The 15265-nt window shown below is 39.6% G+C and overlaps 1 protein-coding gene across 2 annotated transcripts in view; it reads right to left on the bottom strand.

The window, feature by feature from the left end:
• The window catches only part of LOC128876161 (homeobox protein orthopedia-like), a 41906-nt gene extending 28365 nt beyond the window's left edge, over nucleotides 1-13541 (bottom strand). For both annotated transcript variants that reach the window (XM_054122301.1, XM_054122309.1), the window contains exons 1-3: nucleotides 13329-13541; nucleotides 3487-3633; nucleotides 1844-2025 (exon numbers count right to left, since the gene is read on the bottom strand). In XM_054122301.1, coding sequence (XP_053978276.1) covers nucleotides 1844-2025; nucleotides 3487-3633; nucleotides 13329-13461 — 462 coding nt within the window. In that variant the 5' untranslated portion in view covers nucleotides 13462-13541. The remainder of the gene's footprint in view (nucleotides 1-1843; nucleotides 2026-3486; nucleotides 3634-13328) is intronic.
• Nucleotides 13542-15265: the final 1724 nt, after the last annotated feature.

The raw sequence follows: 15265 nt of genomic DNA, 5'->3' as shown, positions 1-15265 counted from the left end.
CGCATAATTAGCACATGGAACAAGAAGTAGATAAATTTTCCGTACCCAGCTCGACGCATATGGCGTTTGCACGTGTCGACACGGGAAAGAAGACGAGCGAAACTGTTTGATATGCAACGCGACGCCTGGCTTGACTGACGCTTTCAAGTTGCGAATAAAATTTTCATGAATTTCTATTAGCTTCGTTTTTCTAGACGTGCCCCGGAGACTTAAAAAAGCTCCGCTGACGGCTGAGGGGAACACGTGAACTACCCCGTCGGCTAAGACCGAGTATCGGCTTTATCAATTTCCACTTTAAAGCGCGGTCAACTTTTCTTCTTTAACTTCAAACGCCACTCACTCAGGAATTCTACGCATCCTGGTGTGGTTCGCCATCCTTTTTCATAGTTCTGCGATTTGAAAATCGACAAATTGGTGTTGTCAGATTTTTAATTAAACTTTAATATGTGAATTGTATATCCTTATATTATTTGTCTAATAGACATTCAATTTTAGTCATTTTTCAAGATCAATGTTCTCAAAAGTCTAATAATAGTCGTGTACTTTTGAAAATTTTTTTATAAAAAGTGACTTACTGACTGATTTTTTAATTTATTTCGACCCTTCAATTAACGAGCATGACCTTCACTTTTCTATTCTCTCTGCCCCTATTGCTTTCATCTCTAAAAGGTCTAATGTGTTGCTCGTGAAAAAAGCAAAGGACTAATATAAATAAACGCTGATGGTACTTAATTTTATCAATCGACTTTGTTAATAAATTTGTACATCGGAACCACTATTATTTCCCTTTTAACTCGACTCCGAAACCTTCTGACATGGAACAGCAGTTTTTACTATGCGTAGGGGAATATTAAATGCAGCTGAAATAAATAATTCAATTGGCTAAATTGGTATTTACATTGGACGAAAGGTCGAGGAACTTTGCGAAATATATTCGTGCTGTGTTGTCTGGCTATTCTTGATTACCGGCATCAAATTTTTATGCGGGGATTAATTTTAATGCATTGCGGTGGAGAAAGTACAACAGTTCGGAAACTTAATTCCTCGCGTGATTTTCGTTACTCGACCCTAACATTGTTAATAAAAATATTAACAATATACAAAGCGTAAACTTGACTTTATATATTATCCATTCCATTCATCTAATCCTTCGAGTTTGCGTTAATATTTAGTTAACGCAATTAAGATCGTCGTTGGGATCTTAGAAGTTAAATTCTACAAATTCCTGCGACTATTGCCGCAAATTGAGCAAGATTCCACGGTCATCTGACGGGCGATCTTTGAATATGGGATGCAGAGGTGGGGAAAGATTCCAGAAAGTTTTGCGGTTACCCCATACCAAGCCTCGAGTCCACCAAAATTCGAGACCCCCGTAGGGTGACGGCTTAACGCTACTCCAAGTTTCGCTTTAATCCGAAAAGCCACGGTAGGCCGACGAAATTGATTTCGAGACACTCGCGGTGGCATCTAGTTACGCCTATTAAACGTATCTCTTCTTGTCCAAAAAGTGACGCGAGTTCAAACAAGTGTGGATCAATTTTTACACAGATACAAAATTCTAGATACAAAAGGAAATCGAATTGTCTTCCCCCGTTACAGAGTGCACAATTAGAAATTCAGATAATCAAACGAATAAACATCAGAATTACATGTTTATATGCTACTTTCGCTCATTTTCATTTGCGTGCTTCCACGCACGTCCAATATCGATATCAATTACATGTATTTAACATTCAATGAACACTTCCAGGTCCAAATTTCAAATCCTAAATTCTGTTTCGACAGTTCCGTAGCTGCAAAGATTTTTTCATCGGAGAATGAGAATTATGTTTTCGACACTTACCTGGACTCGACTCTCTGTTAGCCCGATTTTCACGGCTATCTCCTCCCTGAGGAAGATGTCAGGATAGTGAGTTCTATTGAAACATCTCTCGAGCTCGTTCAGCTGACCTGTCGTGAACCTTGTCCGATGTCGCTTCTGCTTCGCAGGCTTGTCGTCGCCTGGCCCGAGAGCCACCGCGTTTCCTACAACGTGATTGGTGAATATTTGAAAAAGGAAGACACATTGTAGCTTATAAGTGCTCTCCGACCAATATAAAATACATGTATGACCCAATCAATATTTCTATACGAAGAAATTTATAATACATCTAATATTGAAATGTATGAATCAAGATGAACCTAATATAAATACACCTGTTCTTAACACATTCGCGACCGGCAGTTGTTTTACGTTTCTAATACCGAGCACTGACGAACATAATAAAATTGTAAGGCTAGACATCGCAAAGGGTCTAGCAGAATAAGGGTAGCCAATCGGTCGCCAATTTTCATTGCTATTATGTGTCGTGCAATGCTTTTGACCTAAAACATCATCTCACAAAATTTCAGATCGTTATCCCCCCCCCCCCCCCCCATTTAAGAGTAATATGACTTAATTTTATTATTATTTTTCTCGGTTACTATTTCAAATATTTAAATTCTGCAAAAACGAAAATATTCGTACTTATAAACTGCATCTTATATATTTTTTCAGGGTATTTTGTTTAATTATTAAGGGTAGAAAATGAATAATTTATTTTTTGCTGGTGGTAATTGCAAAAACCTCTGTGAGTAACACCTACCAAAAAGATCAAGAACGATGATCGGTTATTTAACTGACACATGTAAAAGTTTTAGAACGGTCGAAGTCCTGGAGCATGGTTAAATAATTAAACAGAAACAAAAATCCCATGCGTTACGCCCCGTGGAACGGGCTAAAGGAGAATGAGATAATGGTCAGACACGCTACGCGTATAGTTATAGCTATGCATACGACAGGGACTGCATATTTTCACTACAACAGTCTAATAGCTTATAAAAAAATCAATCCATCGAGGTTCAATATGTTGACCTTCACGTGACATATAGTTAGTTCATACTGCCTGTTTTGTTCCGTTTTAATTATTTATAACTAAGTTACAATCCATCGAGCGACGCACAGCGCGTGTTTGTAAACAATGTCTAGATACCGTTTAAGAAATGATAAACAGAATACTTTTAAGGAAAATTTTATGATATCAATTACAAAATTGTTGAAACTGGTTGCCTCCCTGTCGTATGCATAGTTTTAACGATACACGTAGCGTGTCTGACCATTGTCTCATTCTACTTCAGCCCATTGCACGGAGCGTAACGCATGGGATTTTTATTTCTTTTTATTTATTTAACGATGTTCCAGGACTCCGACTGTTCTGAAACTTTTACATGTTTTCGAATATCAATGTTGTAAATATGTGATGTATGAAATAAAAAGATTTTCATAATTTTGTCATAACCTGGCATAGAATTTGGTCACTCCAGCATCAAATACCAAAATTATCGAAATAATTATTACATTTCTGGTGTTCCCTTTCAAGCCTAACAGTGTGCAGTGACAATTTCGAATATACGAATAGATGATTATTGCAACCATGAAAAAGAGTGACGTATGAATAGGGTTCTTACCCGCGCCAGGCATGGTCATGATTATATCCTGATGAATCGTGAGGCCAACGCCAACGCCGGCGGACAACCCGGACCCCAAATCCACTCCCAGCACGCCGTCCAACTTCTCGTGCCTCTTCAGGTCTTGCGCAAGAAGATCCTTTGCTCCTGCGAACCCCAAACAACCGGAAAAACAGCTGCCATTACAGTTTCCTCTTTTTTTTTATATATATATATAAACTCTATCTCTGGTTCTAAATATGGAATCAGACGTGAAACTAATAAATTTAACTCTATCTCTGGTTCTAAATATAGAATAAATGAAAATAGAACTGTCTAGAGATACATCCAACCATCGTTCGATCAAATCCATTGAATTGGTACGTCCAATTATTGAATGTACAGGTAACCAAATATATCGAATTTTACTAGATTTCTGTCTTCGAAACGAGACAAATCCAGTGTACATTCATCCAATATTCACAGACTAAACAAATCCACAAAACCTTGATCGCGTTTACCCTTACGTAGAAGCCTCGATATCATCATAAGCTACTTTGCTTCCTCGCAGTTACTTATCTTTTGTATTTTATTCTTCTCATTCTTATCTAAATTACGACTGAAAACGTACACACATAAATTCATGCAGTCAACGAATACGAAACAACCCTTTTGCAAGACCTACGACACGTTCCCTCTGAAACATCCTCAAACAAGAACTGAACACGGAAACGATAGAAAATTTAATGAATTCAAGACACTGTCTCAAAACACAGTCGAGTACGATGTATCAACGAAGCAACAATTGAGTCTACAGTAATTCCGCTTTCGAGCGCTGAATTAAGACGCTTGCGAGGATCCTTCGCTCCCGCGAACGCGAAACGCGTCGGAGGAAAAAAAAGACGTGCCATTACAGTTTCCACTTCCTTCTCTCTTCGCTTCGAAATTCTGTCTCCGTCTGCCTCATCTCCCTCGCTCCCTTTCGCTGTTCTATGTAGTTTAAATTTGTATAGGAGCAGAAGCTGGCCAAGCGTCGACGAGGGGGGCGCGGACCACTTAGCACGAAGGTGCGAGAATCGTCACTGGCCTCCGGCTTCTAGGTGAGCAAACACACTCACCCACGGGGCCCGTGTCTTCAACACGCACGTACACGCGTTACCCGTCACGGTGGTCGTAGGAAATTTCACGAACGTGTGGGAGGACGGATGGAACACGCCTGCGAGAGGGCCCCTGGTACCCGTGACTGTGATCGTGGCGGCCATCGCGCCTCCAAGCTGCTTACGCAACCGGGTTAACTAGTTCCAAGCCTGCCAACGGTCTAGGACAGGGGTGGAGAACCTTTTTTGTCACCGTATGCTAAAACATTAACCCTTTGTACTCGGAAGCGGATTTTTATCCATTTATAGGAAATTTAAATATACAAGAAACTATAAAATGCACACAGTATGCAATAAAATTAAAAAATATTGAAAGTAAAGTTTGTATTATAATATTTGCAGGGTAAAATGAATTCTTATGTAAGTTCAATTTTTGTAGGTACGTTTGCAAAGATCTTATTTTGTATAAAGATCCGTAGTCTAGAAATGGCTCTGTGTGCAAAGGGTTAATAAAGAAATGCGACAAGAATCAACATATCCAGATAAATTCGGACACATTTTGACTTTGCAGTGTCGTAAATGTAACAGCTGGGACTTTGAATATTCCGAGTTCCTTGTGTAATGTTTTAATGAATTGTTTTATACTGATGCAGTATGTCGAGGAAGAACATCTAGAAATGAAGTAACGCTGAGTCAATGTTTGCTTTGAATTTATAATATTCCTAACAGTATGTCCTTTTATTTTCTTTTAGGGGAGCAATGCACACCTACACAGTCGAACAAAAATTTTCTTTCTAACTTCAAACGGTCAATAAATTATTATTTATTATTTCCTGAACTTGGAATTAACCATGCGAATTTGAACACCTCCAAAGGAGCTGTAAATTAAATTCATATTGTCGGCTAAACTCATAGTAATAACTCGTCTTTATTAAGCGTGTATACACAAGAAATCAAGATATACACTGGTTACGAAGACAAGCTACAACTCTAATCTGTTTTCAACTAGACCTCATATAAATTGCATTGAAAGCAGAAAAAGTAAATGAGCACCATCTATTACAAATGAGCAAAAAATAGATAAAAGAAGTAGAAAAATATGAAATTCAGAAGCGTTCGAGGAAAAACAACGAGTTATGGCAGTGCTCAACGATCAGCGATTGAAGTCTCCAGACGCAAATGTCCTGATCTCTCTACGTTCCTCAAAACGTATGAATTTCATGTAAGAATGTCCGTTACAAATCGCACACAGATGACTTTTCGTAGACTGTTAATTGTGTTCTCGAGCAATGCGTCAAACGTTATGAAGTTACACGCGCCGAAACGATAATATACTAACAGAGGGGAGGAATTTTATTGGTTTCATAAATACGACCACCAAACCCGCCAGTTTTGCATGGATATTTTATAATCCTTGCCATTAATAGTGATAAATTTCCGACGTTTCCAAAATGTTTAATGCAACCACCTGCATAATAACATACGAACAGCGCAGTGTTCCAACACCGGCGTCGCACAATCGCGGAAATAGTTACACGATTTCCCCGTCAAATATTTCCTGGGAGTACGTTGGATGATTTTTGTTAAGTTATATAAGTGTCCGCGGCAAATCCGCTCGTTTTTAATTGGTTCGCGTTTCCGTATGAATTGTACCCGTTAATGCAACTTGTATATTTCATGAATATCGATTTGGAAATTCGCGTGGCGTGTTTGTGAAAATTATTAGCTATCATTGGATCCAGTATTCTAGTCTGGTGTTTTGAAGAAATTTTATTTGACATTTTATAATATAGTGGATGATTAAATTGTGGTCGTCCCGAAATTATCGTAGTCTGAAGGCGAGAGGAATTGAAAATACACTTAAAATGCACAATTCCTTGATATTGTGTAACGAGGATTTTCAAACTTTTACTAATTATTTAACGGGTTTCTAAATGTATGTATGAATTTCAAACACCCTTTTTGTCCTACAAGACTTATCCATTCGTTAGAAAAGCGTTCGTTCAAGAACTGTCCGTTTGACTGAAATGGGACAGTGTACCGTCATGCATAAATCACACGCGACATACATCTAACGAACATCTTCCAATAATTCATTCACTTAATCACTCGAGAACTTGGCATAAGATTGACACGTTAATCTCTCATTAAAGAATACGAGGCGTTATCAATAATCGTAAAACCAATGGTGTCCTATCAGTCACACAATGTCGATTGCCAGGGCATATATCTCATGAATACAAATATCTTTCGCATAATATCGTAACATTTTTCACAACACAAAATCACGTCTGCAGTGAAATGTCTAGAAGTAATTATTTTAAATTTATCAAACATTTCATTGAATCCATGTTATTTCACTCCATTCGATCGACATCTCGTCTGCCATTAATCGTTTCGGTTTCAAATTCGACTCGATTATTGCAATATAAATAACAGTTCATGGCGTCGTTCGTCCCATTTCTTCTAATTCTATTCGAACTGAAAATATTTTTAATTTAACGAAGCGTTCTTCCAAAAATGGAGAAAAATCGGAATGGAAAGGTACGATAGAAAATTCAACGAAGCTTGGAAATCTAACCGAACGGAAAACACGCCGGAATCGACAGGTAAATAATAGATTACGCAGACGGGAAGTTAAATTAATTAATAAAACAAAAGGATCGCGGAGAGATCGTCTCGATAAATCGAGTCTAGGTTCCTTTAAAGAAACGGCATACTGGGCTCTCGATCACCGTGCAGCGAGCAAGTTTACTCAATGGAGGCTCCGTATGAATGAACTTTATGACTGGTCTTTATTTCCGTTTTACTTTTATAGCTCTTGATGATTTTACCTCGATATTACTGGGAAGCCCAGCGTTTATGACCATCCTCGCTCCCGACCGAAATTCGGCAAGTTCCTTTGATCTCTTCGTCGCTGGTTTTCCTTCTAAAATACCGTAGCCCGTTTCCTTCACTTGTTACCAAAAATTGCTAACTTATAACTACGTTCGGCTCAATATTATCATCGTAATCTCAGTACGAGAACAGGAAAGATTAGTTTAAACATAGAATGACCTGTGTAAAACAGATTTTTTAATGGAATCTCGATGATATTTACGTCTCGAAGAGAAACAAAGTAATTGTTTAAGTAAATAAATCCCTACAGACTTCTGCTGAACCATACCGACCACAACTGACCACATCTGACCAACGCTGACCATTCGGTCGGGGTCTTAAAAAATTAATTACATATTTTCATCCTCCCTAGGAGTATTTATCGAAACCATTCAGCTGTATCCCTCTTCTGTCCAACAAAGCGACACATTCGCGACGCGAACGCATCGCTGCCAGATTTTCCCATCAATTTTATAATAACTATTGACCCCGCGACTGCGAGATTCCGATGGAAAAAAGGATTGCTCGAAATTGAATTGTCACGATGCGAGGCGTGTAATTTAATTCGTCACCGGTAAAATCAATTTGTCGTCGGAAAATGCGAATTTTATTTGAAGAACGCGACCAACAGCCAACTGCACTCGCCCTTTGAGGTTCACTACGCTCGAACCATACGACCGAATATCCCTTCCCGTTGATGTTCTCGAATTTCAAAACAAAAAGGAGAATAATACGTGCGCAGCATGCACGCGAAATTTAATTCGCTTAATTGCCAGGGCGTTCGGTGAAAATTTATAAACAATGCACAAACACGGCGACCTCCGCGAGGATTAGAGTCTACGCTTTCTTCCGTGTTTGTTCCGCGGTACTTTGCCCCTTATTAGCGCGAAGAATGATTGTTTAATCCTATAGCTGATCGGATTATCCGGTCTTTTAATCGAATTAAAATAATAAGGACTAGGTCTGCGTGGAGCACGTAACCTCGCTGTGATTATTTTCTTCGTCCTTTTAATTCACTGGAGACCGTAAGAACACCTTGGAAAGGTTTCATTTAAGGCTGGAGCTACTGGACGAATTTTTCTGTACCCTAATACTCGACTAATTGGGAAATTCCAATATTATTGGAACACTTTTTGGGCTGATAATGTATCTATGTATTTGTAGTATCGAACACTGTGATCGATGATATACAGAGTAACAGAGTATCGACTGCACTGTTATGTATTAGCTGATAAAATGTGTATTTAAAGCAATTTCATTAGACTTTCCAGAGCATATCCATTAACAACGAAATTTCGATACGTCGAGTCGTTTCTACCTTATTTTTGGCTCAGTGACATGTGGTGCCGCAGTTAAGTCATTTATTGCTTAATGTTTTCGTCCATATATTCGTGTTTTTTTTTCAGGAACGATTTTGTAACTGGTTTCACACGTTTACTATTTATATTGAATAGACTTCGTACTCTTAAATGTGTCTTTTATATTCATTTACGATATCACGACACTCGAATACTCAAACGCTAAATGTTCATTCATCGAACGCCCGTCAAATATTCGAATATTAAATTATTCGAATGATCATCAGCCTTAGTTTAACGTCCCGCCGACGCAAATGATTTTAATAACGACACTCACGGCACGTATTGACGTTCAAATAGTTCATGACTGACAGGGCTGGCCGCTCGAAAACGTCTGATTAATAAATTCATAAATCACATTATGATTCGGAAACGCCTGTGATAGACGCGTTCATTTGGACGTCACGAGTCCGATCGGCTCATTGTTCCACGATATTGTTGGTGAATCGACGGTGCACCAAATGCAATTACTCCAGGTAATGGAATTACTCCGATCACCGTCGCATTTCTTCGACGAGAACCTCGCGCTTGCAACGATTATTTTATTCCCCGATTCGTTGACTGGAGGAAATGAAACGAACTGAGCACCTTGACAAATTTAGGAATGCTTGGAATTAGAGATTCTTAAAACGCATAAAAATTGGTGGTGAATCGTGCTTGAACTCTTTGCAGCAGAGTGATTGACTCGATCATCAAAGAAATGATCGATCAAGTGATTTACTCCATTTCCGTAGAGACTACGTCTGTTAACTACATTCTTCTTTTAATTTTAAGGCGATACAAGTGTCTTTTATACTTGGTAACGTAATGAATGTGTCATTAGTTATTAATCTTTTTTGCAAAGATATTAAATGTAATAAATCATAAGAATAAGAAAATGACTGAATATCATCATAATCTCTAAAGATCTATAATAAAAAAAACGATGTATGAATGTTTAAGCTTAAACAACTAAATATGTAAACTGATGTCTAATTTCCATACTCCTTAAACTATTATCTCATACTTAACACAAAACTGTTTAGAAAGGATTTATTATTGAGCTTTACACTGAAAAGTCCAATGATAAGTCCTTCTGATCTCCCTACAATAACCAGAGATAAGAAACGAAAGGTTTTCGATATTTTTTAATGTACACAAATGAACGCGTTACGCTTCTATCATTATTTATTTATCATTGTTGTGCATGAATGGTCTCAGAGCTACTAAAATTCGTGTGCCGCAAATAGTTAATCGACACGGTGCGTCGCGCCGTGCTCAGTTTCCACCACTGGCAACATCCCAACTCTAAATCGTTCCTTAACTTCCCGCCTAATGTAATCAGTGTTGAGGTAATTAAGGTCATCAAACTCGAGAAGCGGTTTCCTTGAGCGAGAGAGAAGCGAACGGTCGCGCCGCCACGTGTTATCGGTGCAAAGTTTTTCCTTTTAGAGAAACTTTTCCTTTTCCGATTCTCGAGCATCCTAAACACGTTTCGAAGCAAGAATTTGCAGAATCGACGTGTCTCGATAAACGATTGCCACAGGGGTAAATAAATGTTTCACGTACACAGGAACAACTGAGTTGTGAACAGAGACTGTCAGAAAATCCTATACGTGCATTTGTGATTCCTGCTAAAAGTCTGTATACTTGGTCGAACACTTGTATATTTTATGAACGAAATAAGTAATAAATGGCCTGGTAACTTGCAACGAAATTAAATATTTAACACTTTGACCGAATAAGAAGCAAATACATTGGTTTTGGACTCGATGTGTCTATATTTTAAGAGGACGTTCTATCACTCATTAATTTGAGCTGAACGAATTTGAAGAACAAAGTACTTCCAGCAGTTTTCGTATAAATGTTTTTAATATCGGTGCTGTTAAATTAGGAAAATTGTGATTGTTTCTTAATTCAGAACGCACAAGATGAATGTCATAGAACGCGTTCCGACGGATGGAGCGGGCACGAAATTTTGCAACAAAAGTGAATAATGAAATCGATATTTTACTGCTCGCATGTTTATGCATAGTTAACAATTTAACGCGTAGCATAACCAGAAAAAAAATGCTTCGCGAATATAATTGCTTAACCATGAATTATAGCCACAAATTAGAATGTCGCTAACACCGGCGACAGAATCATGTACGTTTTAACAAATTTTGATGTCGGTATTACATAAATTGTCCTTTCATAATTAACAACATTTTAAACGCAGATGGCCATATTATTCGTGCAATTTCGGCAGCTTCAGTTAATGTCGCTCTTTAAATGTCCATGAAAGAGGATTTTTGAGAATAAAAAAAAAATAATACAATCGTGGCTAACGAATACATAATGACAAGAATTCCTCAACTTCGAAATAAATCGTAAGTTCACAGTTAAAGTGAGCTTCGATCATCTGTAAAACTAAAATTTGATTTTTCATTTAAAAATCGTTGTAATCGTTTACACCCGGAGTTTACATAAACACGAATTTTTATGGTTATCGACAAAACTTCAAAACGCGTCGACTGAAAAATTGAAAAAGTAATAAGTGTTCACTCGACATTCCGAAAAAATGTTGTATACTGTATTACGGATTCAATATGGCCAATTAAGCAGCTTTCAAAGCTTTTCAATATGATCCATCACATAATATAGAAACCATTTTGATTGGATGCGCAATTAAGACACAGCATTCGAAATGAAATCCATCGTTCACCGTCGCCACAGGATGGTATTTGTTCGAATCACTCAAAATTTTCATTTTGCGAATGGAATTACTCAATTTCCTCCGACACTCTTCTTGGACGCGATTCGATGACTTGCAGTAATAAGATTCGAGCATTTTTTTCAAGAAACGAACGGCTAGATCGTCGACTGTTATTTATATGTTTGAGTGGAATATTGCAGGAAAAAAATGACAGAGAGGCCTGTACAAATCCAGCATCAATCTCTAGTCCAACCCCACCTCCATCAGTCAACAATGAAAAACGTCTATCGCCCTTTACTATCCACGTCCAAATCTAATCAAAACCTCGACTCACGTCCTCGACTAGTAAACAATTGAAGTGACAATTATTGCTTGAACAGTGTTTACAGTTCTTGTGTTACTTTATAGAAAGGACAAGAGGGAGAGAAAGATGCCATGATCCCTTGATCAATGAAAAAGGGGCACTTGAATATGTCCCACAATTTGTTATTTAAGCTCATATCTAATAAACAACTGAACATTTCGAGGTGAATATCGGACAATTGCAACCATGACAAACTATTCAATGCTTGACTTGTACTTTTCAAAGAGACCTCGAATATTTATTCAAAATTTACACTAAATCTCTCTTACCCAACAATTCAGATCAACGCACATCATTATCTTCCACCTCATTGGCTTACATTCGATTAAAAACTCAACAGTCTTCAAAAAATAGTGAACAATGAACGAAAGGAACCAGAGACCAGCGAAATCAGTCGTCGACAACCATTTTTGACCCAGGTTCAGATTTGACATCAGTTTACTCTATTACCACTGCGATGCGACGATTTCAGAGAGTCGCAAAGATGTACGAACTACATTTTGCTAGTTGAGCCATTTTCAATTGCTACCAGTGGTCGATCACCCAAATTTATTAATTAAAAATAAAACCAAGACCAGATGATCCTTTTAATCGACGAAAGGACTATCAGGCTATTTTCATAGAAATATCACCGTAAATAATGGCGATCTTTACATTCACCCCAAAAACTGTCCACTACCGACGCACTGTAGACTACCGCTGCAACTGAATTGCATTATAGTCATCACTTTCATTTATTTTATGATCCTCCTACCAGGGTCTTTCATCGAAGCTCATCTTCTCAGTAGTTGCTCAGCTAAACTATTAGTAATTCCTATATTTATCCTTCAATTTTCCATTTCGAGAGGTATAGCAGTTATGCGTCGCAAGATGAGCCTCGATTCTCCGAATCATTGCTTCCAAAAACATCTAAATTGAAAGTGCCAGCTAAGATAGTACCAGAGGGGTAGTTCTTCGCTCTCTTAAAAACTAATACGAGTACAAAGACAACAATCAACAACCAAGAGATGACAGTGTCCCCCACCGCGACTGCATTGCATTATAGCCATCACTTTCATTTATTTCATATTCCTCCCCTGATCTTTCATCAAAGCTCATTTTGTCAGTAGTTCCTCAGCTAAACTACTAATACTTCCTAAATTTATCCTTCAATTTTCCACTTGGAGAGGTATAGCAGTTACGCGTCGCAAGATGAGCTTCGATTTTTCCAATCATTGGTCCCAAAAAACATCTCAATTAATACTGCCAGCTAAGATACTAGCCAAGATAGTACCAGAGGGATGATTCTTCGCTCTCTCAAAAAGCAATACAAGTACAGAGACAACAATCAACAGCCAGGAGATGACAGTGTCCCCCACCGCGACTGTCCCTCCGCCAAGAAGAATGGCCAGCTGATCAATGCGTCAATTTCAATAACGAACCCAGGTCATGGGTTGCCGACGACAGATTCGACGAAACAACAGTTGTGGCACGATTTGGCCGATACTTACCGGAGATACCGTGTATGTTGTTGAGCATGCCGTTTCCCGGGGAGCGTAACCCCGACACAGAGGACGCGGTACCGGAAACCCGCGTGTCACCACGAATGTCACCCTCGAGGGAAGCGGCTCCCAGACCGTGCATCACCTGGGGATACTGCGATTTAGCGTGGTTTCAAGCGCGAACAGTATTATACTCGAGACGCAACCGAGGAACGGCCTGTGCCTCAGCAAGGCAAACAGCGGACTGCCTGGGCTGCCATATCCGAACTCCCCCACCTTCCTGTCGGAGCAAGTGCTGTTGTCTCTTTCCCACTCGGATCAGAACCACCCCCCAACGCATCTCTTCGTCTCCATCGTGGTTCGCGCCAGCCAGTTCTCGCTCCTGCCCCCAGTCTGTGGGCGTGATATTAAATCGGCTGCTTTGGACTCGGCGGCGGGGCCAGGAACGTAGCTAGCTGCAGGGAAGCCTGAAAACGACACGCGGAGAGCGCCGTTTCGGTCCCCAGGACGCCTCAAACACCCTGGATAGATCCGAGCGATCGAGATTTCGGAGGTGAGACCTTGAGCAGACTGTTCGCTAGCTCGTTCGAGAAAGGAAATTGTTAGATTCTTTATGTGGGATATTAATATAGTTTATAATATACTTTCTAACTCTCGATATCTGCTTACGATATTTATTTTGTGACAATACGAGTTGGAGATCAGAACACGAGTGAGAGACGCAGGACCTCGAAGTCGTCGAGTTTACGATACACGTAGTAACAGTTACAAGTAACAATAGATATCGCGATTAGTGCTACTGGTTCCTAGAGAAATATTTTTACGGTGTAAATGTTATCGTAACCTTTGGATAGGCTAGATGATGGAATATTGGAATTTTCTCTCTCTTTATGATAGCGTTCAGATGTTGAATGACTATTCTTGTTCTCAATTTTGTCGCAGAGCAAGTTGTACGCGAGGAAACAGCTGAACTCGTTGGTGTGGATTATTGGCCAGTGGGCAATGCCAGAATTGCGAATTCCAGGATTTATCGAATCTCACGATCATGGTTCTGAGTGAGGGGGAGATGTCAGGTATTGATGTGAACCGACAGGATCCATCTGTTTTGGAAACTTCGCGTTGCTGGGTCATTCCACGCAAAATCAGACACTGTTTGGAGTAACAAAGAGATTTTGACGAAATTTGTATATGTTGTAGTCTTTAGCGATGTTTGAACGTATCTGAAAGGATTTTGAAAAATATTTTGAAGTTGTCGGTTTGCTAGGAAGGCTTCTCGTTCTCGTAAGCGTTAAACTTTTTTGGGTTATTTTCTATGACCTCGTCAGTTCGTGCGAATGGATCAAGTGCCTCGACACCCTGACGATGATCCCTCTCGTGTTGATGTGAAAGACCCCTTACCCTCAACGTTGTGTCTGCTACAGAGTGTTCCCGTGATAATATTGAAACTTTCAAGTGAATACCTAGGTTGAGTCGTTTGGAGCAAATAGACTCAAAGACGGGGATGATCGTCTTCTTATCGATAGCAAGTGTTCAGTGTGCGTCCCTCAAGTGGACTCCTAGGAACAGGTTTGAAAACCAACGTGTACGTTTACCCTCCAATCTCTTGTCAGCAAAATCCTCGATACTTAGCAGAAGTCATCGAGGCGGATCAAAGATCAAAAACTAAGATAGTCAACAAATATCCACCCCAATTTAGCTGTTCCAAAGAGTCCTATCCAACGACTCAAGCACGCTAATCGTCTCATGCGTTTACGGAGCCCCCCAAGGACCGAGTCCGTAAAACCTCCCAAGACGTGTTCGCGAAACCGATCGATAAAATCGGCGGACTTCCGGTTTCGCGGAGCACCGTTCGGGCCCGATAAGGACAGACACCGGCGCGGCGGAGGGGCGACGGTAGGCTCGCGCGAAGAAGAAGCAGTCACGGGAGAAGAGCGCGTGCTGGCGGA

Source organism: Hylaeus volcanicus, chromosome 1 (genome assembly GCF_026283585.1).
Source record: "Hylaeus volcanicus isolate JK05 chromosome 1, UHH_iyHylVolc1.0_haploid, whole genome shotgun sequence".
In the NCBI taxonomy this organism is placed as follows: Eukaryota; Metazoa; Arthropoda; class Insecta; order Hymenoptera; family Colletidae; genus Hylaeus; species Hylaeus volcanicus.
Note: the sequence above shows the minus strand (reverse complement) of the source record. Positions and strands in the feature narration are given on the sequence as shown.